At 47.4% G+C, this 27,619-nt stretch overlaps 1 protein-coding gene across 2 annotated transcripts; it reads right to left on the bottom strand.

Moving 5' to 3' along the window:
- Nucleotides 1-691: 691 nt before the first annotated feature.
- On the bottom strand, nucleotides 692-25,980 carry GYS1 (glycogen synthase 1). 2 transcript variants are annotated; one of them, XM_053363837.1, is made up of 17 exons: nucleotides 25,819-25,980; nucleotides 24,492-24,666; nucleotides 18,719-18,900; nucleotides 13,781-13,972; nucleotides 13,370-13,555; nucleotides 12,627-12,771; nucleotides 11,964-12,081; nucleotides 10,598-10,718; nucleotides 9,699-9,805; nucleotides 8,742-8,801; nucleotides 8,422-8,500; nucleotides 7,961-8,074; nucleotides 7,405-7,531; nucleotides 5,831-5,926; nucleotides 4,498-4,661; nucleotides 3,132-3,212; nucleotides 692-1,799 (listed from the first exon to the last, which is right to left on the bottom strand). In XM_053363837.1, the coding sequence occupies exons 2-17, from the start codon at nucleotides 24,607-24,609 to the stop codon at nucleotides 1,494-1,496; spliced, it is 2,196 nt and encodes a 731-aa protein (XP_053219812.1). In that variant the 5' UTR covers nucleotides 24,610-24,666; nucleotides 25,819-25,980; the 3' UTR covers nucleotides 692-1,493. The 2 variants fall into 2 exon arrangements, with proteins under 2 accessions (XP_053219812.1, XP_053219813.1); XM_053363838.1 differs by lacking the exon at nucleotides 25,819-25,980 and adding an exon at nucleotides 25,341-25,469.
- Between the last annotated feature and the right edge of the window lie 1,639 nt (nucleotides 25,981-27,619).

The raw sequence follows: 27,619 nt of genomic DNA, 5'->3' as shown, positions 1-27,619 counted from the left end.
TTCTCAGAGCATCTCACACTGGGGCTCTTAGGGCCATTAAAGAACTTGCGTGTTTCACAGTGCGCAACCGTCTAAACCTTCCCCTAGAAACAATCGCCACTCAGAACTGCTTGCCCTTCTACAAGGGTGTATGCCAGGCATACTCTACAGAAGGGGCGATGGCTTTAAGACTGCATTCCTGAAGCAAGAGAAATGTAAGACTACTCTCATACAGCTTATTACACCATCCTTTATAAGCAGGCAGTTGGCTCACCTGCTGTGCCCTTCGCCCTCACTAAGGTCAACATGGTACTTTAAAAAAATCACACAGAATGAATAATATTGCACTTATAATTGTCCCAGAATGTTGAGTGTCCACTAGGAGAAACAGTTCCTGGGCTATGAATATGGCTTCAGAAAGAAAATGTCCCTTTCAGCCGCCCTAGGAAGGAACCTCTGGTCAGTTCTCCTATTCCACTCCAGAGCACAGCCACTTAAGAGTGTTTTATACCACAAAATGAGTTCTAGATTTCTTCCACCCTAGAATGCTGCGCACCTACTCCTCTCCCTTGATCGCTTTAGAAACGAAGGCAATAATACCCCCGGAGCCAGACACATCCTGCAACAAGTGGACTACACCACCCTTTATCCTAGGGCCTTCCTTTTCAAGGGCTTCACAAATTCCTTGGGAAAAACAAAACCAGAAGGCAGATAAGATACACACCCAATTTATTCAAAATGCGTTGTAGTGGGAAAGCCCGCCTCTCTCCTGATAAACAGCACTCTCGAGCAGAGTGGGCCAATGGCTTTTAAAAATGCTTCTGGCCTCCTCAAGTTAAAGTTCCAGAACTTTGCTAGTCACACACACACACCGCACCCAACCAACTATTATAAAAAGGATCAGGAACTTACAAGACTATGTCCTCGAACATTCGTTTTTTAAAAAAGGCTGCAGTTCTTCCGAGTCAGTGGCACATCTGGGGGCAACGTTGCTACATCTCTAGACCCTGCACCTAGCCAGTCACCGGTTTAGCCATGGGCACCAAAAACCACAATGACCCCTCCTGTGTCCCAGAGGCAGCTCTCCCCTGAGCAGAGAAGGACCCTCATGAACATCAAGACAGCTCCTTCCAAAAAGTTGGCGGCACGCTTGTGGGGTGGGGGAACATGCCGCCTCACATTCTAGGTCAAGCTGAACACAGGAATAATGCACCCCGTGGTCTAGAGCAGCCATTTCCTTGCCCGTTCCACAGCACGGGCGCCACCGCCTCCCAACAACTTCCACAACAACCCAATCCAGAGCAGACAGCCATACACAGATTGGCGTTAGAAACGCGCCAGCCCCGAGACCCTCCTCAGTTCCGGAACATGCTAGAACCCTACTGCACTCCAGGACGGTTTCAGAATCCAGCACCAGAGAACAGCTGACCTATGGGGGTGGGGGGCAAGGTGTGGAAAGAAGCGGGAGGGTGAGCCGGGGCGCAACCGGCCCTCTCTCTCTCCCCACCCCCCAACTAATTCCTCTCCTCGCTCAGGGAGTTGGTGGGGCTGCTGAGGTCGCTGGGGCTGCTGGGGGTTGGGGTGCTGGCGGTGGAGGAGACGCTCGCTTCGCTGGAGCCCTTCTTGGAGCGCTTGCGCCACTCGGGGACACTACCCATCAGCGCCTGGGACTTGATGTTCTGCCGGTCCTTCTCCGCCTCTTCGTCTTCGTCGTAGCGCTCGTCGTCCTCTTCTGTCTCGCTGTGGTGGGGGCTGGAGTGGCGGGAGACGGAGGGGGATGGCGGCACCGAGGCCGGGCGGGGGTAGCGGAAGCCCTCAGCCTGCGGGGGGCGGGGAAACGAAACAGAAACGAGGCATGAGAAAGTGCACAAGAGAGAATGAATCACGTGACTCCACCCCAGCTCCCTCACTGACTGCAGTGCCTTGAACCCTGCCTCAACACCCACGTTTTCCATGAAGCCTTTGACACAACTTTCTAGTTAATTCGCCCTGCCTCAGACTTCCTCAGCCTGGTGCCTTCTGGTGTCGCTGGGCCACAACTCCCCTCACCATTGGCTGCACTGCCTGGGGCGTCTTGTCCAAACCACCAGGAGGGGACCGGTGTGGGGAAGTCTGCCCTGTCACAGCTCTGCCTAAGTAACTTAAATGAGTATTTCTTCCCACTGAGAAGTATTAGGCGGCCTGCTCTTTGCAGGAGCCTGCCCTCAAGTGCTGTGCACACAGATGACATCCATATTATTATTATCATTATTAAAATAATCCAACCCCGGTACCCAAATTCCTTTCTACTGGACATAAGAAGAGCCCTGCTGGATCTGGCCAGTGGCCCATCTGGTCCAGCGTCCTGTTCTCAGAGGGGCCAGCCAAATGCCTGTGGGGAAACCCACAAGAAGGATTCAAGCTTATATTATAATAATAATAATAATAATAATAATAATAATAATAATAATAATAATTTATTATTTATACCCCGCCCATCTGGCTGAGTTTCCCCAGCCACTCTGGGCGGCTCCCAACTGAATATTAAAAACAATACAGCATCAGACATTAAAAACTTCCCTAAACAGGGTTGCCTTCAGATGTCTTTTAAAGATAAGATAGCTGCTTATTTCCTTCACATCTGAAGGGAGGGTTTCCACAGGGCGGGCACCACTACCGAGAAGGCCCTCTGTCTGGTTCCCTGTAACTTGGCTTCTCACAGCGAGGGAACCACCAGAAGGCCCTTGGCACTGGACCTCAGTGTCTGAGCTGAACAATGGGGGTGAAGACGCTCCTTCAGGTATACTGGACTGAGGCCGTTTAGGGCTTTAAAGGTCAGCACCAACACTTTGAATTGTGCTCGGAAACATGCACTCCCCTCCTGTGGTTTCCAGACCTTGTACATACATACAAAGCAGGGCTATTTTTCTGGAAAAAGAAGTGCTGGAACTTGCCATGAACGCCTCCCTTCTTCTCTTATAATGGCAATGGTGCTCACCTGAGAGGTGCTAGAACTGAATTCTGGTTGGGGGAAAAGTCCTGCATACAAGCCTACCGCTGAACTATGGCCTTGTGCACTAGGTAAGTGGTACCTGCCTCTCCTGGGGTAAACAACCCCAAATAAATCAGACTTATGTTCCCCCACCCCTCTCCTTGGCCACATGGTGCCTTACCGCTGTTGGTTCATGCGGCTCGTAGGTGAAGTTGTCAGGGAATGCCTTTGCTAGTGCCATGTGGCGGGCATACATGTAGTACTGCAAAGGGAGGAAGGAGACAGGGGGAAAGGGACATTAGAGAGGCTCCCTTATTATACTCCCTTGCAACTTACTTTCTTCCACTGACACCCAAGCTGAAATCATATGCAGGAAACTTGTAACGTACACACATTTAACTTGTATGCTTTCAGCTCTAAGCACGTGGCGAACAAATTTTTTAAAAAAAGAGAAAGGAAGAAGGGTTCCAGGGAAAACAACTTTGGCAATCCCAACTGCCACTGAGCACACAATATGTGCCACTTTGGCATTACACGTGATTCCCGGAACGTAACCCTTGCGTTAAGTTGAGAGTCGCCTATACTCATTTTCTGTATGTGGAGATATTTTTGTACGGTGGAGTGCAAGAGCCCCCCCACCGCCAGCTCAAAATACCAGGCACAGGGCTTAACCACCTCTGTGAGAACTAGGCCTCAGAAACACTCATCTGGAAGCCATTTATAAAGTGAGAGGTTTGGAGGCTCAGGCATTCTTCATCCTATCTCCAGATGTCCAGGACACAGTTGTTGGGACTCAGTGGCAAGAGAAAGACACTCTGCAGATTCACAGAGGCAGTCTAAGGCCCTTACGCCACACAGCCCTGGGCTGTTCCACGTCTGGTTCTCAGCAGAAGTTAATACTCCTGATCCTTCCTCGCTTTTGTCTCCCCTTCCAGCAAGCGCCACAGAAGGCAAGCTAAAAAACACGATAATGGTGGTCGGGTTAAGTTTCAGGAGAGGCATTTGGGAAACATGGTCAGAGCTGACCTTGGGAATGAACATCCTCTGGTGGCAAAGAGGTGAGCTGCAGCATGTGGAGAACTGAAGGAGGCTGCTGAAATGCCAGGGAAGAGCAGGAAAGAGAGATTGCCACAGTGGGGTGAGATACAACAACACATGAACGTAAGAAGAGTCTGCAAGATCAGGCCAATGACCCATCTTGTTCAGCATCCTGTTCTCACAGTGGCCAACCAGATGCCTGTGGAAAGCCTGGAGGTGAGGCTTGGACAGCAGCCCTCTGCCCACCTGCGATTCCAAGTATTCAGAGGTATAATGTCTCTGACCGTTGAGGCAGAACAAAGCCATTGTGGCTAGTAGGCTTGTCCTTACCTGAATCTGTCCAACCCTCTTTCGAAGCCACCTGAGTTGGTGGCCATCACTCCTCTTGTGGGAGGGAGTTCCAAAGTTTAACCATATGCTGCATGAAGAAGTGCTTTTTCCTTTATCTGCCCTGGCTCTCCCAACATTCCCGATATGTCCACCCTCCCGCTGCTGCAGGGGAAGCTCACCCTGCCCAGGTATTTCCAGTCTAAGAGGTCGGAGAGCCGCTCTGTGCGGTTTCGCTGGATGATGCGTTGCCGCCGTGTCTGCTGACAGAAGCTGTAGAGGAAAGAGGTCAACTGCGTGCACGACTCGTCCAAGGCCCGGAAACGTCGGTCAAGGATGTAGATCCCTGGTAGATTCAGAAAGGGTTAAAGGACACACGTCACTCTAATCCAGTATGAAGAGGTAAGAATGGATCAAACTGAAGCACAGGCCTGAACTTCCTGTTTCTAAATGAATGGTCATCATTTGAAGCACACAAACACAATACAAATCTGCTCTTTCCCACCCCACAGCCATCTCTATGGTACTCTGCCCTATTTGCCCAGCACTGGCAATTTGTGATCAGTCTATATTGCTGGAGCCCAACTGATGTGCGAAGCCTTGGCCTACTATCCCTCAGCCTGAGACGCCACGGGTCATGGGCTCCCAGCATCCTTTGCTCTAATGCGTCTGGTCCCACTGAATTTCCTTTCTCAAGGCCAAAGAACTCTCAGTTCCCTCAACCCTTCGCTCAGTCTGGCTGAATCTTCATTTTTTCTTAAAAGATGTTTTCAGAATCCTGAGTCAAAAGCCTTTCCCCAAAACCCAGTAGTTACTTTTTCTTTCCTTTTCAGAAAACCCAGGCTTCTCGTGGCTCAAACCCATTGAAGGAGCAGTCAGAGTAGAGTGACTTAATGGCTCTGTCTAATGTGGACAAGGAAGGGGCAGCCCCTCCAACCCCCATAGCATGATTTGAGAGAGGTTCTGACACATGAGCCTTTTCTAGTTCTCTTCTCAACCACATGAATTGGTGCCATCCTTCCTGTCTACCCCCATGTGGAAGAAATATGCAGTGTATGCAGCCTGAATACCATTTCAGGTAAAATCTGAGTGTCAGACAGGGACAACCAGTTCGGTGTAGTATTGGGTAGAGTTAGTGGTTGGGACTGGGAGACCCACGTTCAAACCCACAATTAGCTGTGAAGTGGGCTATTTGTTCTTTCTCAGCTTAGCCTGCCTCACAGGGTTGTTGCAATGATAAGGTCTAAGTTTGTGCATGGGGAACCTTGCATGCTGCCCTGAGCTCCTTGTAACACACACACACACACACACACACACACACACACACACACACACACAAATCTCTATCTATCTATCTATCTATCTATCTTGGAAACATTAAAATCACATTCCCAGATAAGTCAGTGAGGCTTTCTGGTGTTTGTATCTAGGCGAGGTTTGGCCCATAGGGCCACCGTACTACCCTGTCTGTCTAAGAGCGCCCAAATGTGCTGGTTCACAGTTCATAACACCAACCATAGGCAGATGGATCCGCTATATGTTCCTCCATGAAGCAGCCAAAGCCGGAGAGGTTGGTGGAGATGCTGGGGATGCCCATGACAGTGCATTCAGCTGGGAAGAATGAGAGAGAGAGAGAGAGAGAGAGAGAGAGAGAGAGAGAGAGAGAGAGAGATGATGATGTTGGGGTTTAAAAGTTTTTGGGTCCTGCTCAAGAAAGTGGTCAGCCAACCCAACCAGCAAAACTCCAATGTGCTTTTTCCTATGGTAACATTAACAAGCTGAAGATGGTAGCAGTGAGCCTGAAGGGGTTTCTCTTCAGAATTGTCCACAAGATCTGGTTTCAGACTTGCAGAAAAAGCTGCATTTCTCTCACTTAAAACATCACCATCATCATAAACTTTACTGCACTAGCCAAAGGCCAGGGCATCATTCACAAAGGGAGCAAAAAGAAAAGCAACAATAACCATAAAAACATCAGGCACTGCAAATACAATAAACCAAACACTTAAAACAGTTATAGTCTTCGTAAGTTTTCATGTTGGGGAAAAGGTCGTAGCTCAGTGGTAGTGCATCTACTATGAATGCAAAAAAGGCCCAAGCTTCAGACTCCGGGATCTCCACAAAGGGCCACAATGGAAAGCTGCTGCCGATCAGTGTTGGCTAAACTGGGCTAGATGGCCCACTAGTCTAACTCACTGTAATGCACCTTCTAATGGTTTTACCTTTTAGGCTCAGCACATGATAGAAACAAAATTTCTGGTTTGCCACATCCATCAACTGTGGGGTTTTTTTTTGGGGGGGGGGAGGAAGAAGTGCTGATCCTTATGTAGCCCAAAGAGCACCGCCCACACATAAGAGAGAGATATTAACATGCTTGGGGAATCCCAAGTTTTGCAGAAGTAAAAAAGGAAAATTGAGGATGGGGGGGGGGAGAGAAAAAAACCAAAAGATTGAGAAAGGCTCTGTGGTTTGTTGGGTGGAGACTGTAACCTACAATAGCCAGGAATGGCAAAGGGAGCACATGCAGAAATGGGTCCTAAGGTGCAGAATTCAGAATAAAGAGAACCTCCGCTTTGCTTTTTCCTCTTTTTTAAAGGAAATGCCTGGTATTATTTCAGAAGGACTGAGGCTTCACTGCCTGGCATGGTTCTCTGCGTCTCTTCAGGACAAGCAGAAGCAGAATAAGTTCAGCAAAACAAACACATTTGTTTAACTCCATGGAGGTCTGGCTGCAGGCAACACGTGGACGGGAGGCTGCCTGGTAACCTCATAGACGTGGCCTTGAGTTTCACCATGGAAGAACGGCAAGTTATACACAAACCTGTTCCTTGGCATGCTTGCTCCTCCCCCTGCCCTTTGATTATCTATCTTCCTGGTTGTGAAACTGTTCATTGCAATAAAAAAATAAGTGCCAAGATTAAGACCTTCAGAGCAATGAGGACAAGCTGTTTGTAACTGTGCAGAGTGCCCCCCTCAAAGGTAATCCATATTTGCGGCATCAGGTTTTGACCACAGAACTCAAGTTGCTCATCCTTCCACCATTAGGGTTTCTTTACTCTCCCAATTGCCCCCCTCCCAAAGAAGCCTACCTGGTGTGTAGCCCCACGGCTCATAGTAAGAAGGGAAGACCCCCAAATGGCAGCCTCTAACAAACTCCTCATAATCGACAGGAAGGAGAGGACTAGTGGAAGACAAGAATTCGGGATGGAAGATGACCTAGGAAGAGATAAGACACAGTGGCTGGAAGTTCAGTTGCCCAACATCCTGTCCCTGCAGACAAAACTGTTCATATCTATTCCAGAGATGGAGTTCTAACTCAAAAACAAGGTCGGGCCCTTACAGAGGATGTGAGGTCAGCTCCTCAGAGACCACCATTAAGCAGCCAGGCCCAGAGGAAAGCCACAGCAGCAGAATAAAATAATCCCCACCATCAACACAAAAAAGTATCCATGTTCGATTTGGGAAAATCTGACACTTGGCAGGTGGCGGAAGAACTTTCTTCAACTTCTCAACATCACAGACTTTATAGACTGAAGCTTCTGATGACCCTCACTGTGGTGAAACCAGGTTTATTCCTTCTGTAAGGCAGCCAAGTGCCTCAACTCTCGGCAAACTGTCACTGGTAGCCAGCCTCCTGCCACTTACTTTGACGCGGTCAGCGCTGCTGTTGAAGAGGCCGATGCGTCGGATGGTGTTGAGGATGGGGTCAGTGGAATCATCCAGCATGTTGTGGGTGCAGACTGGGGGGAAAGAATGGCGCTGGTTGGGGAGCGGGGGGAAAAAGCCCAGGCACATTAATAGATGTCATTCAAAACCATAAAAACCATAACAACAGCAGCAAAAAAAGATATAGCTTGGTTAAGATATTCCTCATGATCTTTCCAGCCTGGTGTCCTCTTAAATTTTTGGGCTACAGCTGAATTCTCTCAGTGAATTTAGGAATGCTGATCCAATCACCACCATCCTGCTCAGCTAACATTTTAACTCAAATAACTAAGCAGCCAGGTTTCCTAGAATCCTCTGCTCTAACTCCTCTGGCTCCTACTCCTCTCCCCTCCGCACACGATGGCCTAATTTCTTATTCTTTTCTGAAAATTCCCTATTACCTGGGTAGCAAAGATGGCTCTCTTCATCATAGTGAAATCTTCTTTGTCCAGCATTTTGTTCATGTCAGGAAGATTCCCCCTGAGGCAGAAGAACAGGTAAGGAAGAGCTTAATGGGAATGGATAAAGGAGAGAGGAACTCTACCTCCCCATATTATTTGTCTACGTCAGAATCAAGGTTTCCCAAAAGCAGAAGGCAAAGAACAGTGTGGGGAGGAGACCCCGAGACCTCATCCACTGCAGCCATGGCAACCCAGCCCATTCTCGGGGGTTGAGCCCCTTCCCCACCTCCCTCTTGCCTTCTCACAGGAGACCCACTTACACAAGCAGTGATTCGTAAAGCTTCTTGCCAAACTTCTCCTTAACTGCATTGGCTGTGTCCCTAGATTTAAAACAAAAGGGAGAGAGTGAGAAAAATAATGAACTTAGGGCAGGATTCCTGAAGGCTTCTGAATCAGAAATCAGGACCACGAGGTAAACACAGGGAGAGCACTGGGGCTAATGGATCCCCCTCGAGTTTGCCAGTGAAGGCTAGCAGACTGGAGAAGAAAGGTGGATTTCAATATTTTTATTTATTCTAGTATTTGATAATTCTGCCTTCCCCCTGAGGCGCTCCATGCAGCCTCCATGATTCTCCCCCATTCATACTTACAACAACCCTGTGCGGCAGGTTAGACTGAGAGAAACAGTGATCATCAGCACCATTAAGACGGGACTGGGGAATATAACTGCAGCACAGCAGTAAGCAGGCCTGGTGCCAGGCACTCAGAAGGAGCATACTAGGACACACATCCGTCACGGCAATGCCCTTTTCTGCCGCCACAATTTTTATCATTTACAGCAGAGCTTGTGGGCACTAAATCTCTGCAGTGAATATTTAGGTGGGGGGAGACATCTTCCTGATGTCACCTGGTAAGCTGAGGGAACAAAGTGGAGCACAACAATGAAGGAGGCATCAGGCTGAGGGAGCCTGAAGCGGCATGGCGTGCATGTGGTGGTGGAGGCCCAGAAGACATTTTGCCCAGAGCCCCCTCAAACCTGGCAGCCCTCCTGAGTGACTGGCCCAAGACCAGCCAGTGAGTTTCATGACTGAGTGGGGATTTGAACCTGTGTCCCTCCAGTCCTAGTCCAGCACTAACCACTACACCACACTGGCTCTTCTACCTCTTGGAAAGGGAGACAGAGGCCTAGCGGCTTCTGGAGCAGGGAATGTTATGTGTACTGTGGCTCTTGATCCCCCCTCAGGGAGCATCTGGGTGTCCTGACGAAGGGAACTCACCACAGCTGCTTGCGGACTGCCTGGCCTTTGAGAGTCTCAACGTTGAAGTTGTTGGTCCGGGCTGGCATGATGAAGAAGGCCACCACTGTGGTCTGGCTGCCGTTGACCTGTGAGGAAAGAAGGTGAATGGGGTAGGTCACCCACGGCTTGCTCTTCCTGCTTTCACCACACAGGGCGCAAGCTGTATCACCTGCTTCTCTCACATATGCCATTACCTCCCATCAGTGCTATTTTTCTAGAAAAAGAGGTGCCGGAACTCACCACAAACGCCTCCCTTGTTTTCTTATTAATGCCAATGGCGCCCACCTGAGAGGTGCTGGAACAGAGTTCCAGAAAGATTCGGCTGGGAAAAAAGCCCTGCCTCCCATCTCCACAACAATTGTAAACATGGAAAGGTCATAACTTGTGGAAATGCTGCCTCTGACTGCTGCCTGTTGACCCTTGACTGGGTCTTCTAAGAGGTGGAGGCTCCCTGCTTATGGAATGCTCTCTCTAGTGAGGTGCATCTGTCTTGCTCATTACTGGTTTTCAGGAGAAATTCAAAAACATTCAGGAGAAACTGAAAAAACCAGGCTGAGAGATACTGTTCCTGGCAACTGGGAAAATAGCAACTATAAGGGCATGTTATTGTTTTTCACGTTTTTGGTAGTTTTTATATGCTTTAAATATTGATTTTGTTTTAAATTGTATCGTTTTCACTTTTCGATGTTTGCTGCCCTTTGCAATGAAGGGTGGGGTAGAAATTTAGAAACAAAACAAAACAATGGTTTGTGTTTGCTGTCAATGCTGAAGACCAGCAGTTACTACTGTAATAGCTAGGCCCAAATCCTACAAGCCACATCCCTCCCTCCACCTCGTCACACTGGATTGCCCACCTCAGCCCCTGTTTCTCTGCTTACCCTCAGCAGGTAGTTGAGTCGGGCCAAAGCTTCCAAGAAAATGTCAGCCCCTTTGTTGGAATATTCATAGCGCCCGGCAATGAAGAAGAAAATGGTCTTGTCGAGGTTGAAGTCTAGGTGCCTAGAGAATAAGAATGCACTTTGTGAAAAAATGTTTTCTGTTATTGCCCACCACTCATCAGTTTCACTGGATGGCCCTGGGCATTTTAAGAGAGGGAGAAAAACCTAGGCAGGTTTACACAAAGGCAAACCCCAGTAGGTTCAATAGGACTTCCTTCTTAGTACCTGCATCCTTTAAACAACAGCCACTCCTCACCCTCCAGCAGGGGGAAACTGCTTTTAAAATGAGAGAAGCTTCCAGGTGTATGTGTGTTTAGGGGCACAGGTCAGCTGCTGAAAGGGAGAAAAGTACGCACACATATGCAAACACAAAACTAGTAGAAGACCTTTACATGAGCCTTAGTAGCTCCTTGGAACTCAGCCAAGGTGTATTATTTATTATTATTGCCTTTATTATAATTTATTATTATTATTATTATTACTTTAGGAAACTAGACACCGTTCAAATGATCAAAATCACAAAACTATCAATGGAAGCTCTACCTTCAGGCTTACAACGTAGTTTAGAAAAGGAAGGAAGAAAAAAGGGAGGGGGAGGAGAAAAGGAAGGAAGAAAGAAGACGAAAGTGCCCAAGGATGTAATAACTGAGAAGGCAGGTAAGAACAAAGCAAGATGGGAGGGGGGAACCAATGGAAGTTTCTCTCGATGTAGCAGGCCCAACTCTGTGGAATTTCCTCCCCATTAGGAATCAGGCAGGAACTGCCTCTGCTATGTTTCAGGCACCTGGTGAAAACTGTCTTATTCCAGGAGGCCTTTGCACCATGAATGTTGTTCTGCTCTCTGAAGTTTTTATCTATGTTTAACATTTTGCATACTGTACTCTTTTTTTTTTTTTTGTATGCCATTGAGAGACACATGGTGAAATGCGGGGTATACTTTAAAAAAAAAAGTTGTATATTTTTAGGCCACCAATGCAACTTCTGAGAGAACACTTGCCCCCCCCCTTTTTTAAAAAAGGAAGAGCCCTCTAATTCCACTTCCTGCCTCTCTGAATGTGAACTACTGTATAACAAGGATTAAGACCGTATGAGGATAAATGAGGCAAAGGGTAGTTTCCGGCTCTGTCCACCCCCTGTAAAAACTTTGATATTTCAACCCAACTGCATTCTCCCAAGATTGATCATCACTACCTCCTTCCTTTTCCTGTCCAGAGAAACTCATCTTCCTGGGGCAACTGAACTGACTGACAAGGCACCGAGAAGGCAAAGCAAAGCCAGGCCTTGCAGCGGGCCCACAAAGACTCACCCGTAGAAGTGTCCCCGGACAAATTCCTGGATACGAGCTTTGCTCTGGGCATGGAGGTTCTGGAATTCATGCATGGCAGAGAATTTCTTGACATTCAGTCCGTTGGGAGTCACGATATCTGGATATGTTGGGAGTGGAGAACAGAGCAGAAAAAAAATTGGAAGCAGAATTTTATTTCTTTTCTCTAAAGATCATCAGTAACCTGACAAACACTTGAAAGCTACCCACAAATGTACCAAAAAAAGCAAGAGTCACAGCAACAAGACAATGTTTCAGGTTTGTTCCATGCTGTTTATTTTTATTTTTAAATCTGCACTTTCTGAAAAGGTGATTTACAGCTCTGGAAAAGGAAGAGGTTGCAGCCAATCAGTGCTTACACAACCCCCTTTGGTTACTATGGCATCCTCAGACCAGACACACACACACACAAACCAGTGCCTGCCAAAAGCCCCAACCCCTATCAATTTTTAACTGAGCTTAAAAAGGGGGGGTTGAGGGGGTTGCCCTATTGATTGCATGTCACTTGCTTTATTTTAACTATTTAATTTGTGCTTATATCCTGTATTTTTATTGTGTAAACTGCCCTGAGATCTTCGGATGAAGGGCGATATAATAATAATAATAAGTTTTGAAAACTGAGGACCCCTGCCTAATGCCACTCACCAGGCTTCCGCTTTAACAGGTGTTCAGCTTCCACGGCTGTGATCTGGGAGACGGTGGTGAAGACGTGGGTGCAGTGGACAGCAGCCCTCTCCATGCAGTATCGGTGGTAGATCTGCCGGTCCCCAGCCTCCTTGTCCACATTAAACTAAATAGGAAGGTGATACAATAAAACTGAACCAAAACCACAGGACCTGGCATTGTGACACCTTAGGAATGGAAGAGGGCAGAAAGTACTCAAGCGAAACAAATTCCACGCAGCACTCACAATAAGAGAAGTATTAGCAGGCTGCAGAGCAGAATCATGTTTTCCTGGCAGTGAAAACACCGCTGTTTTGAATGGTGGAGAAAATGTGATCTCCTCAGACCCTGCCTTGAGGAACAGTGTCTGGATTTTGTGCGATGACTACACATTTTTTTTTCTGACTAGGACACTCCCTGGAAAGGCCTTGTGGATGATGGACCTCTGAGAAGAGAGTGAGATTATGAGAGCTGGATTTTGTGACTTTTGAGTAAGGAAGCGGAGAACCAGGGAATTTCTGGGGCAGACCAGGAACCTAGTAGGGGTTCAAGGGGGAAGATTCTTGATTCCTGGGCTATTTAAGAGCAGACCAGGAGCCTTATGACGACAGCCTGGGGTTTGCAGAAGAAGAAAACAGCAAGCCAGAGGTTTCAGCATCGCCCCCTCTGAACCCCATAGCTCCCTGCCTCAATCGCCTTTCCCTCCTGGCCTCCACAAGACTCACTTTCTGCAGGTTGTTGTAGAAGTCCACGCTGCCCGCACACAGGTATCGGCCAAGCAAGGTGGCGTGTGTGGTGAAGATGGTAGCCACCGGAAGCTTCCGGATTCGGCAGAGGAAGAGACCGACTCCAGACAACCATTCATGGAAATGGCCGATGATGAAAGGTTTCTCCTCACATTGTGCAGCAAACTGCAGAAAAAGGCACGGACAGAGAGTAAGGCCCGTGTGTGCGCTGAGGATGTTGTTGGGACCATATCTCCCCGTCATCCCTGGCCACTGGCCGTGTGAGCTGCAGCTAATGGGAGTTGGAGTCCAACAACATCTGGCAGGGCAGTAAGCCCTCCATCTCCAGAGAAAACAGGAGAAGGGAAAGGGAGGGAGCCGATATGATGTGGAAGAAGCGCATTTTCTTACCTCCCCCATAAACCAGGCTGTGAGGAAGCCGAAGAGCACGGCATCGTTGGCCTCTCGGTCGTACCAGGGAATCCCGATGGAGCAGCTTTCCCAGAGCTCTGTCTTCCAGCGGTCCAAGCTCCAGGCAGTTGCCCCGATATCAATGAGGATAACATACGGACCTCCCTCAATCAGCCAGCGGCCAAAATAAACCTGGACAGGTGTTATATGCGCAGCAGGTTAGCCGATCGCAGGTAGGTACGGACTTGCACACAGTAAAATGCGACTCCTCCCCATTATCTACTCAAGTTCCCCTCAGTAAAATGCAACCATTGCAGCATGGGTTTTGAATTTCAACACGCAAACTTGAAATTTCAGCTTTGTTCCCAGTTCGAAAGCTCCAATTCAAAACGCTGGGCTTCAGGCTAATGAATAGATTTTTAGAGCCTAAGCATAGTATTGTTTGAAGCAAAATCCTGAATATTTGTGCGTACACACAGATTTTGGGATGGAAGATTTAAAGGAACAACCTATTTTAAAAGGGCTGAGGAGAGAAGGAGAGAGAGAAGTGGGCAGGGAACTAGAATTATGATTTGCACTGGGCAAGCGGATCACACTCAAAACTCCACTTTATATTTCTGAGCTTCAGCAGATGATGCCTGTAACATGTTAAAACATTTCCTTTCCTTGTCACAAGGCCTAGAAACTTGCTTCAGATTTTTACGAGGAAGTTAAAATGCTTGGAGGCCCAAATTCTATACTAGGCCATCAAATTCTTCACAGAATTGCACAAGAGGCAGTCTTGGACCTTAATTCCCATCAGCCCTCTGCACAAGAGTAATCATCATCTTATATGGCCAATCTATATATCTACTGAAAGAACTTATACACCTCCTGTCTGTTCTACCAAGCCGCTTTGCAACACAGGCCTTACAGCCTGTCAACTCTGGTGAGCAGCCTCCAAGCTCTTGCCTTCCTTTGTGGAAGAACCCAAGGAGCTCAGGCTTCCATTTTTAACCCAGATTATTCTTCCCACCAGTCCCTTCCCTCTGCCCCTCCATCCTGAACTCAGTGGGCCTCAGTGTCATTGGTCCCTCTCAACCGGCTTCACGAGGCAGAGTGTGTTGTGTATGTGCATGTCTAATTTTAGCCTGCGGTTCATATTACACCCCCCCATCTCCATTTTGTGAAAGGTCTCGCCTGCCTAGTGTTGTTCTTCTCAGAGTTGCCCAAAATAACTGCCTGGACAGAAATGCCCAGCTGCCTTCGTGGTCAGGGATGGGGTGGGGTGGTTAGCTACAAAGAATAATAATTACTTCTATTAGTTGCTTTCTTATAATTTTTGAAACTATTTGCATGAACCCAGCTGTGTTTGGAGAAAAGCAGATGGTGCTGAACAGGATCTTATGGGGAAGAATTAAACGCTGATCGTTCTGATCAAACTGATTGTTCTGTCAGAGTAAGGTTTTCAGCAGATAGGAGCTTAGAAACTTGAAAGGCCTTCAAGAGCCAGAACTCAACTCACTTCTCTCCTCGTTTTGCCACACACTCTGCCCTGACCACATCTTGACTCTTTCTTAGCCAAGTAAGTTTCCGAGCACAATTCAAAGTGTTGGTGCTGACCTTTAAAGCCCTAAACAGCCTCGGCCTAGTATACCTGAAGGAGCATCTCCACTCCCATCATCCAGCCCGCACACTGAGATCAGCTCCGAGGGCCTCCTGGCGGTTCCCTCACTGCAAGATGTGAAGCACAGGGAACAAGGCAGAGGGCCTTCTTGGTAGTGGCACCCACCCGGTGGAATGCCCTCCCATCAGATGTCAAGGAAATAAACAACTACAGTGGTATTTTGGTTTAAGAACAGTCCTGTTTACGAACGATTCGGTTTATGAACTCTGCAAAACCGGAAGCAGCGTTTGCAAACTTTACCTCGATCTACAAATGGAAACTGAATGGTGGAAGGCCTCATTAGGGAAAGCGTGCCTTGGTTTAAGAATGGATTTGGTTTAAGAACCGACATCTGGAACGGATTAAGTTCGTAAACCGAGGTACCACTGCACTTGACTTTTAGAAGACATCTGAAGGCAGTCTTGTTCAGGACAGTTTTTAATGGTTGATGTTGTATTGTGCTTTTAATATTTTGTTGGGAGCTGCCCAGAATGGCTGGGGCAAGGCAGTCAAACAGGCGTCATATATATAAATACAAACTTCATTCCAGGTCTGGCCAAACCACAGTACAGAACATCCCCAGCCACCATGACTACAGTTTTAAAAAAAAATTAAACGTATTTAGAATTCCAATTTTTCAGTTAATCACAAATACGTAAAAGATGGCAGTGACATCACCAGTCAGGTAGGCAGTTTGAGAATCAAGCTCCTATCCTACCAGATTTTTTTAAAAAGTAGCATAACTATGGGGAGAAGGACAGGCCTAGAAATCCAGTCCTATGATGGGGTGGGGAATCTTTGTCAGCCCAAGGGCCACATTTCCTTCAGGGGGGGCGGGCACATGCCAGCAGTGGGCTGGGCCTGAAGCAAAAGTGAGAGGAGCAATCAAGTTTCAGCTTTGTACACTAGGCTAGTTTCCACACACACTCAGAAACCCCTCTCTCTCCTCCATCCAGGGAAGCAAGATGCATTATCAGAGCTCAAAGATGCATTCCAGGCATTCCAGGAGGGTGCGAAGCTCATAAGGTGTGCAAATGAAGAGGCGGCCTGGAGGCCACTTTCTGCCCCTGGCCCCAAGGCTACAAGAATAAGAAATCCTATGGACACAGTATGCTTAAAGGACCCTCAAGATGTGAAAAGTGACTTGTGCCTGTCTCCTGTAGACTGAGAGACAGCATCCAAGATCGGAGTCTCCAGAGAGTGAGGAAGGGCCAGGCATGCCACCAAAACAGTTCAAAGCAGGCAAGGGGGAGAGGGGGAGAAGGAGAGGGAGTTGCCCAGCTAGTAGACAACTCCTGCAGGCAAAGGCTGGGCACTTCTTAAGTGGGAGCTTAGGTAAGAGTGGGCAGTAGTGAACAGGACTGCCAGCTGTGGGCTAAAAGAAACCCACAAACCTTGATGAAAGCAGCTTAATTATTTCTCTTTCACTTCTGGACTTTGGCTTAACAAAACATTTTAAATACCTGCACTGCCCTCCCCAGAAGCAGGCATGTTACATCCACCATAAGGAAGTTGCCAAGAATGGTGTCTATGCGACAGCACCTCCAAAGCTAAGAGTTGTAATGTAAACAGATCAGACCAAGGCATCCCATTATCAGCAGTGAGTGACCATTTAGATGCTTCAAGTAGGCTCACATGCAAGGCAGCAACAGACCTTTCTGCCCTGTAAGATCTGGGTCTCTAAAAAGACAGGTCTCATTTAGTGGTTGTGGCTCAGTGGTCTCTCCTCCTCCTTAGATTTACCTAGAACTATCCAAGCCAGGATCTTCCATCGCATCTTGCAGCAGATAATTCCACTGGTTAATCGCGTGCTAATTGAAGGAGGACTTCTCTTTTGTTTGTCCTGAATCAATTGCACTGCTTACTATGGGGGTCCTCCCAGTTTTGTGGACAGCCGTCAATGCCAGCAGCAGCTGCCACAAGGAATGTGCAATGAAAGCGCAGAGCAGCTCCACAATGTTTGGGGGGTGAACACAAAGAGTATCTTTCTCTGTGTTATAGCCCAGCTGTCTTATCAAATTTGACCCCTGGTGTGATGAAAACTGTACCGGCAATTTTAAGGATAAAATCACTTAAAACTTGTGCTAGAGATTTCTGCATTATAATGTTAGATTCAGGCATGACCCAGAGAGGCAAATGAGACCCCAACTGATAGCTATTTGGAATGCTTCGATTCCACAATTCTGCCCAAGTGTAGATAAAATAAAGAGCTTAGTACTGGGTGCAAAATTCAGCATCTTGAAGGGTTCTGCTTTTATTTACAATGGTGCCTCTAGTTGCGTTCCGCTCTTGTTACAAACTTTCAGCTTACGAATGCGGCAAACCCAAAAGTGTTTACTTCCGGGTTCGCCAAGCGTGCATACGTAGAAGCGATCTGTGTACTTCGTGCATGCACAAAAGCGATCTAGTTGTGGACTTTTCGGGGTGCGAATGGCACCCCAAAACAGATTAAGTCCACAACTAGAGGTACCACCGTATTTTAAAATAAGTGTCTTGCACTTAGGGGGGTGAAATGGCCCACTCTGCCACTGGAACGGGGGGTGGGAGTGTGACAAGCAATACACTCCAAATGAAGAAAAAGAGGAATAAGGATGCGATAAGAGGAAATGAAAAGACCCTTATTTTAGACCAGGGAACCTCATGTAGAGAGACATTAACCACAAACAATGGTGGCAAAGCAGGTTCTAGACTGTACCACTTCAGAGTGCAGAAAGGGGCTCACAAGAACTTCACAAGAGCTTCATCGGATTATTATTTTTTTAAAAAGTCCTGCAAAATTAAATTGGATGTATCCTAGGCATGCCAGCTTCCTATATAATAACGATAATAATAAATTTTATTTATATCCCGCCGGGCTCAGGGCGGCTAACAACAATACAACAGTACAGCACAACACACATGTAGGAATGTTATTTTTTTCCGTGGGGGAGCAATTCTGTCTTGTTGGCTCCCATCTGTGGTCTGAAAAGGCACAGTACTGAAAGACACATGACAGTCACAGTCACATGACACCCCCTCTGTTAGGAAGAAAGGAAGATGCTTTATACCAGGTCAAACCTCTTGTTCATCTAGCCCAATATCTGTTACTCTGACCAGCTCTTCAGGGTCTCAGGAAGACGTCTGTCCTGACACCTGCTGCCTGATTCTTTTAATTAGAGATTAACCTGGCACCATCTGCATGCATAGCATGTGCTCTACCAATGAGCTGCAGTCTCTGCCTCAAAGGAAGGTGAGGGGCTGCTGCAAGAATTTGGCCTCTGTGGACCCCAATTTGGCCTCCCCCCGTTTCTTACCTTGCATCCTTTTGCGTTCATGGAGTCAATGGTGCGGCGGATGGCAGGGTTGGGCGGCTCTATGAGCTCTACCTGTGTGCGGACATTCAGCTCCAGGTAAGGCCCAATCAGGAAGTAATTCTCTCCCCACTCATCCAGTGTAATCTTGGCTTTGGTCTGGATAACCGTGTAGATCCCACCAACTGAAGGGAGAGAAGATGTGGCATTAGTTGACCCCCTATAGGCTGGTACCCACGGGCTCCCAGGCATCAATGCGGTCAAGCACAAAGAGGGAGTTTCGTCCACTTTCAGGGGTCTTGGCAGTGGGTTGGCTTGTGACCACAGGATGCTGAATGTGAAAATTATCAGTGGTAGATTGAGGAGAGGCTGAAAGGAAGCGCTTCTTCACACGATGTAAAGTTATGGGATTCGCTAAGATATGATATAGGGATGGCTGGTGGCTTTCAAACATGGACAGAGAAGTTCATAGATTCAGAGTTGAGTAGGATCTCAAAGGTCACCGAGTTTAACCCCCTGCCAATGCAGAAAATCCACTGCTTCAGCATCCCTGCTTGGCTTCAACCTCTCCTTAAAAACCTCTAGTGAAGGAGAGTTCTCCAGCAGCGGCTTCTGAACTGCTGAAAAGCTGTGCCATCGGGAAGTTCCTTATAACTGTTTACTTGAAATCCCCCTTCTTGTAATTCGAATGTTAGTTTCATTCCCACCCAAGCAACAGATTTGCTCCATCATCTATGTAATAGCACTTCAAATATTTGAAAATGGCTATTGTATCGCTTCTTAATCATCTCTTCTTCAGGCTAAGCAGTTCATGGAGGATAGGTCTGTTCGTGGCAATTAGTCACAATGAGTATATCCAGTTTGCACATTCATTCCACAATGGGGGACAACAGGAAGGGAGGGGCATTTTTCCAGGCTCTTGCGTAGGATTCCCAGAAACACCTGCCTGGCTACTGCAGAAAGTTAGGATGCTGGACCAGGCAGGTCTTTAGATTAGATTCGATCTTTAGAGTTCTTCCTGTACTCTTGTGGTTGTACTGCTTGGATCTTCCTCAGTGAACCTATTTCAGTGCTTTATACAGTAACCTACTAACACTATTTCCCTTCGATAGGAAAAGCCCTTGTGCAATGCAACAACCTACTTTCGCTAGATCCTTAATCAGAAATGGAAGCATTCCAACATTAAGTCAGAAACATTAAGGGGAGGTTGGCTCGTGCATGCTCCCAATGGATGTCTGTGGCACAGCACAACAATTTCCACATGTGAACTGCAGGTTGAGCAGAATGGTTCTCAGTAGGGGCAGCTCACATGTTTGGCTCCAAATCATCACTGAGAAAGGATAAATCATGGCGGGGAACATGAATTCGTGGATGCCACAGAGATGCACTTACTTACACAGTGCCATAAGCAGAAGTAAGTAGCTTAGGAATATACAACTGTTTCAGTTGCATCTACTTAGGTTTAGGTACAGATATTAGGGTAGGGATGGGAATCCTATGGCTATTCAGATGTTGTTGGACTACATCTTCCATAATCCCCAAGCTGGGGCTGATGGGAACAGGAGTCCAACAGCATCCCAAGGGCACAGGTTCCCCATTCCTGCAGTAGGGTATTGCTACACTTCCATAGAAATGTCTGAGGCAGAATTCACTCAGGGGTGGTGAACAAGCAGCTACACGATGCACACCTCTTCTGAATGGGTTCCCGTTTCAACATTATAACTGAAGAACACATACAAAAAGGAAGCTTTGAGATACCCTTGCGTCTGCTCACCAAGGCTTTTGGGGTTCTGGGATTTGCCAAGGAAAACTGGAATGATGCAAGCGCAACCCCAGCAGCCCAGGAGATGCGCAGATCAAAACTTTAGATCTTTCAGTTTGGAGTTGCCCCAAAATACTTTGCTCTGACTCTGCAGACCCGAGAGAATTAAGGAGGCCATACACTTGCTCCAAGATTCCTGGCACCAATTGTTCTCTTATAACCAGTTAGGCGCCAGTTCTCTTCCTGGAAAGAGCACGAACTCTGCCATCACTTGCAAGCCACTTCGCCTACCTATGGTCCTGGCTGCCTCTGTCAAATGTGCATCTCATCTTGGCTCGCTGCATCCCTTTCCAAGCTAGTAAATCGAAAAGAAGGGAGGAAAACCACCTACATGAATAATGTAGGTGAAAAGGCTTGGCCAGGAAATCAGCACTGCAGGATACAAGGGCCTCGGGCACCACTTCTATAAGGAGCAGGTGCCATTTTGGGGCTGGATAAATGCAGGCATCTCACATGGAATTTATGGGTGCACTGCTGCTCAATTTGGCCTCAGGCAAGACCTCAGCTGGATGTCTGCAAATTGAGGGCCCTGAAGGACAAGGCTCACCAATGTCATCCTGTACACTACCTGGACAACCGAGGTGCCCTAAACATAAGAAGAGTCCTGCATTCTGTTCAGTGGCTCAACCAGTTGGTTGTGGGAATCTTGCAAGCAGAGCCTGATCACAAAAACAATCTCCCCTCTTGTGGGTTCCAGAAACTGGTATTTAGAAGAGAAAGAGCATTGCCTCCATCCCAGCTACTAGACATTGATAGCTCTGATGCTTATGTGCCTTGAACAACCCCAGTTTCATTCATCCCCATGACCATGACGCCAAGGCACTGTGTTCTGTATTCATCGCTCCACAAATATATGCAAGCCCTACTTTGAGATAATGGAAGAAGTACTTAATATTGATACACCTTCCAGACTTTCAGGAGCTGATTTGCTCCAATATTCTTCTGGCACACTGCTTCCTAGTAACTCCAGTTGCGATCTTATACGGTACAATTGCTGTATTTCAGAGTGTACTAGGACATAAATATGCATATATTAACTAGGGTCTGCCACCCCTGCTCATTCCACTTCCCAATCCCTTTGGCCAAATACCATTCCCCTACACCCAGAACAACAACCCCCTCCCTTTATATCTCACCCCAGACCCTCACTTATCCTGCCCCTCAGCTTCCCCCTCCCCTCCTACCCCACTCCATAGAGCAGCTTGCTAAACCGCTATGTGAAGGTGTGCTTAATGGGGAGCGGGAGGTGCTTCACACAGAGATTTAGCAAATTTCATTGTGCCTCTGATGGTGCCTCCCCTCCCCTCCCCCCACCCCATCCACCTATCACCCCCACACTTGCTTGCTTGGCTGCCTGCTATTCACCAGATAGGAGTTGTCAAGGCTGCCTACATGACAACAGCATTACCATTTTATGCATATAGGAAGAGACACATGCACACAAAGAATTTCATAGGATACATTCAGATACAAATTCCAACTATGTTTTACAAAATCACAGTGCAACACTACGCCTGAAAACAAGTCCCACTTATGCTCAGGTTACACATGCAGAGGACTGCAGTCTTTGGCAGATTTCCGTTTCTAAGACCTGCCTCCTCTCAGATCCCCAAGGATCTTGGTGGAAGCAACTGTTTAAAAACAACAACACACCAACAAAACAGTTAAGGCAAAATGCAGTTATGTAAAACGGTAGATAAAAAGCCATTAAAACTGCTTCAACCTGCTTAGCCCAGTGTGTCAAAAGCCTGTCCTAAACAAATTCCAGAATTGCTCAGGATCCATCATTAGCCACCACGTGCCTTAGTCGTCTGGCTCTGCTGCATTGGTGACATGGCTCGTGCTTGATCTAATAGTCACAATGGAGAGCATCTTCCACTGAATGTCCTAAGAAAAACAGCAGGCTTTGCAAGTTAAAACTAGCATCTTGAATGGTGTCCAAAAGACAATGTGGAGCCGGGACTGATGCTAGAGCACAACTGTAACATTTCCTTGGCAACCCACCCACCATCAGAAGATAGGCCTCCAAATTCTATATCCAATGGAAGTTTCCCAGAAAGTCATCTAAAACAGCCCCTTCTTGAATATACCATCTTCAGATACAAGACCTGGGATGCTGAGGTTTTTTTTTAAAATGGGAAAGGAACTTGGACTACAAAAGGGAAGAAACGAATAGTGTACCTTCAGTAGCAACTCACATATTAAAGAAACATTACTGCCGTTTCCTGATATGTAACCATTAAAACCAAAGGCACACAGAGGAAAGAGAGAATAGGCTATGTTAATGTGACAGGGGCAGGCAGAGAAAGGAAGTACATGATGCAGAAGTTCAATTCCCCAACAAACAGAAGTTGCAACAGGCTCTTAATAGTTACCATGCTTTGAGCAGATGTTGCTTTACATGTTTATAATCCCGTGAGGACTAGTAGCTTGATTTTGCTTCAAAACCGAAGTCAGGTTTTTGTTCCTAGGCAGCATGATTCCAGGTGAGGTGGCTGAATCATGACACTGGATAGGGAAGGTTCTGACCTGACATTCAGAAGCAGCCACCCTCCTGCTTCTAAACAGTTGCCTATTTATACAAGGACGCAGCAACTTCAAGGGCTGTGTGACATTTCAAGAGGTTCCTTATGCAACAGAATGGTGTGTGGGGTTGTGTGTGTGTGTATGTTGAGCGTAACCTGTGTGTGTGTGTGTGTGTGTGTGTGTGTGTGTGCATGAACATGGGGAGGTTGAGTGTAACCTTTCTGTGTTGGTAATATAGCTGGGGCATGCAAGGCACGTGCTCAAACTCTGGGGAAGAAGCCAGGAGAACTTTAACCTCCCAAAGGGTCATGTCCTTAACAGCGCACATGGGAACAGGTCCTCCGGGATAGTGACAGCGCTGGCAAGTGTCCAGGATTGAAAGGAGTCTCCAATGAAGCCCACTGCCCCTTGTACAAACAGCACCACAGCCCCCTCCTTTCAACATCATTGCACCCCATGTTAATCACTTTATAGCCTGACAAAAGAGCACCAGGACTTCTGAAGCAAGACACATGGCAACTGATTCAGCCAGAGGGCACACTGGGTGATCATTCTACATTCTGACAGCTGACTGCACTGGGAACACTCAGAGTAACAGGGCACTACAGCCGCCCATCAACCCATATTGCATTAATATAAAAGGGGAGGCTTTATAGCTAGGAGGAGCCATGCACAGTCATAGGAGGAATAAGGCCTGTTGATTGCAAGGAAGAGACCACAGAGGTCCATTATAGGAAGAAGGGGAACCCCAGAGAAAAGAGGATCCCTGACTTTCAGCTTCCTTTCCTCCGACACCACTGTCCCCCAAACAAGTGCCCTCCAGATGTTTTGGACACCAGCTCCCATCAACAAAGTAAATGGTCAGGGGTGATGGGAGCTCAGGTCCGACAACATCTAGAGGACATCAGGCTGTGGTAAGGATACCTTTACCCTTTCCAGCAGGGATGGGGAACCAATGGCCCTCTAGAATGATATTGCTGGACTGCAACTCCCATCATCCCTGGCCAGCATGGCTAATTGCCAGGGATGGTGGGAAATGTAGTCCAACAACTTCTAGAGGACTGCAAGCCTGCCACTCCTGCTTTAACGTCTAGTCCAGGGTTTCCCAAACTTGGGTCTCCAGCTGTTTTTGGACTACAGTTCCCATCATCCCACTGGTCCTTCTAGCTAGGGGTGATGAGAGTTGTAGTCCAACTGGTGTAGGCTATTGGCTTTCAGGACTCAATATTACTTTGCTTACAAATATCTCAGCAAGGCGTGTTCCCAGTCCCTCCTTATGCTCACCCACTAGTCCCAATTCTGCAACACCCCCCACCAAAGAAAAGAACCTCAGGCATTCTGGTTTCCACTTGCCAACCTGCTCGAGCCCATCAAACATCACCATTTTCCTTAAAAAAAGAAGAAGCCTGAAAAGAGATTACATCTTACCTTTATTGGCCACTTCCCAAGCCACCTCAAAAAGGATGGCATTTTCTAGGTCGAGTTCATCATCCCAATCCTCCAATCCTGTCAGAGAGGTCACTGAGAGGCTGCGGGCGAGTGGCATGGTGCCCCAGGGGTTGAAAGTGAGGACAAGGGGTTTCGGGGGAGGTCTAGGTCTAGCCTGGAGGAATCAGAAAAAGAAGGTCATGTTCTATTATCTATTATTGTATCTATTGTTCTACTATTCTATCATGCCTGGAAGGGTCTCCGTAACTGGTGAGAATTCTAAGCATTCAGTTCTCTCAATGTGCTTAAATAAAGACCCCTTCCTCCTCAGATCCTAGAATTGTAGAGTTGGGGCAATCTAGTCCAAGCCCCTACAATGTAGGAATCCATTCAACCCTCCTTTTTTCCTTCTCAGACTACTTGGGAGTCCTGGCTCCCAGCCCACCTTCTCTAAACCATTATAAACCAAGTTTGGCTCTGTGATGGAAAACCTCCCTTACGTTTGCCCCCCACCCCCGTTTTGCTTCTAAAGAACCCAGGAGTCCAAGTTCCTGCCACCTCTCCACTACCACCACCCCTTGATATTTTCGAAGGCTTGCATTTAGTCTTGAGTAACAGCAACAGCTGAAGGAGGGGAAAGGGTAAGATGGGAGGTCTGCCGGGAGCTTTCCGACTGCAACATTTAAGAGGTGGCAGGGCGGATGGGTGCATTTTAGAGAAGCTTGAAACGAGAGTGCATAGAAATCTTCTGTATCTAAGTAGGAAGGAACAGGGGTCCCGATTTCCCCCCTTAGCAATAGCGAGAGGGAAACCTAGGCGAAGAGAAGGCGGAGTGCAGGCCTCGCTTACTCTGCAAGAGACTCTGGACAGCAGGCTTGGGATCCTTCCGGGAAGCGCGGAAAAGACTAGAATATAAGAAGGAACGTAGCGATCCTTTAAGACTCTTGCTAGGAACAGGGTGGGGGAAAGGAGAGCCTATTAGATTTGGGATCGCAGTCCTCTGGGAGCAGAGGTACAAGATTTGTTCCTCAGAGGTATTGTGCGGGGGTTGTCCAAGGATAGGGAGGGCGAGAGAGAAGGAAGGAAGGAAGGAAGGAAGGAAGGAAGGAAGGAAGGAAGGGATAAGTAACTGTCGCAGGAATTTTCTCTTTCTGTGTGTGTGAAGCATGCAGTCCGGTTCCCATTGGAAATCGGGGGGAGCAAGAAGAGCTAGATACAGCATGAAATGAAAAGAGTCCTAGGTATAGTTATGAATAAAGCTGGGTCACTGGCGATTAAAGGAAAGGGGGATCCTCGGGAGCGCCCGGGGGAATCCGGCTGTGCTTACCTCTCTGCGGCTGAGGACAAACTACTTGCTCGCTCCCCCGCACCACCCCCCCTCCCCTCCAGACCCTCCTGCTCAGAGGCCACACCCCTCAGTGGGCGGGGCCACGGCCCAAGACGGACTCGCCCCCCTCGACAGGGGCAGCCTTCTCATGCCTCCGGGGTTTCTTTTCCTGCTTCTGCCCACCCTGACCTACGTTCCTTTGCCTCTCCGGCTTTCTTGATTGGCTGAGGGGGAAGCCTCCCAGCAGGCTCGGCAGCGTCTCGAACGCGTCGGAAAGGAAGAGAGGTTGTTGCAAGGTCTTAAAGGGGAAGTGTCGGCAGTGAAAGGGAGGAGGGGTTGCATTGGCGATGGAAGGAGAAAGCCGAATGGGAAAGGTGTGTGGGGGGTGCATAGAATATGGGTACAGGGAGAATCAGGGGCGAAATGGGGTTCCAGGAAAAATATAGGAGGCAATTATGCAGAATAATAAAAGAGAGCTTAAGGACATACTGTGGGGCAAAAGGAGAAAGTCTGGTTGAAGGTGAGTGTGGGGTAATGATAGAGAAGGAGATTGTGGGATATAACAATGGAGAATTTGAGTAAAAGCAGAGTGGGGTGGTTTGAGGGTTAAAGTGAGATTGTGGTGTAAAATATGGGGCTAATGACAGGTAAAAGGAGATTATGGAATAGATGTTGGAATAATGATGGATAATCAGGGTGAAAGGAGATTATGGACTAATTAACATCTTCCTCCTTCCTCCCAATTCCTTTTGTATCATGCATCTTATTACTGATCTTTGTAAGGAGCTCTGAGAGCCTGAAGTGAGAGAGGGAAAGTAATTAGGGCTGCACAACTTTTGATCAACTAGGCTGAATCCTGTTTACCAGCTGTGTATGACAGCCCACTGAGGTAAACTTTGCTGCCTGCCTGGGATTGCGAAAACTGGTTATCAGTGGGAAGCAACTAAAAGGCATAAAACGAAATATTACAAATGGATAAAAATAGATTGCATCATTTTGTTGAAATATCTTAACCCATGTGCTAGTTTAACCTCCCAAAGCGAGACAGATGGGTCTTGCAACACTTCGGAAGTTGCTCGATCTTGGGTGTTGGCAGGACTCTGTGAACAGGGGATTTTGGATGAAGAGAGGCACCCAAAACAGTTCTGTTGGCAATCTGGCTCAAATCAAAGGACCTTTAAGGTAGCAACACTGTTTTTCGGAGTAAGCCTCATTAAGCTCAGCAGGATTTACAATGTAGATAGGATATTAATTTTCTACAGTATTATCTTTCCTTTCCTTCCATTAAGGAGCTCATGGGTGCTTACCCATCCCATTTTATGATCACAACAACCTTGTGAGGTAGATTAGGATAAGGGATAGTGACTGCCTGATGTCTGCCTTAAAAAATTCAGTCACTTGTGATTAAAAAGAAAGACACGGGGAAAGTGTTGGAGGTCCAACCACTGTTAAACTCACAAACACACATGAAACATTTTCCTCTGAATTGGCCTGAGTCTCTTGGGGTCAGATTCGTTAGTATCTGTTATGTGTTTTCTAAATTCACTGTTCAGATTCCAGTTTAGTGAGAGCTTGTCAGAGATTTGAACAATTTACTGTTACCATGTAGCGTGCTGAATTATTCCTCACTGCGATACGTAGAAAAAGGGACGGACGGAGCTACAGGGACACGTGCATAACCTCACATTGTCAATGGCACCCTTTTTGACCAATAGGATCTCATTAGGGCTTCGACCAATGAGCTTTCACGAAAGAATTCCCAGGCTGGTAATGGCGCGGCCCATATAGGCCTGACTAATCA

The sequence above is a fragment of the Podarcis raffonei genome, chromosome 13 (genome assembly GCF_027172205.1).
Source record: "Podarcis raffonei isolate rPodRaf1 chromosome 13, rPodRaf1.pri, whole genome shotgun sequence".
NCBI classification, from domain to species: domain Eukaryota; kingdom Metazoa; phylum Chordata; class Lepidosauria; order Squamata; family Lacertidae; genus Podarcis; species Podarcis raffonei.
This window is presented reverse-complemented; position numbering and strand designations above follow the sequence as displayed.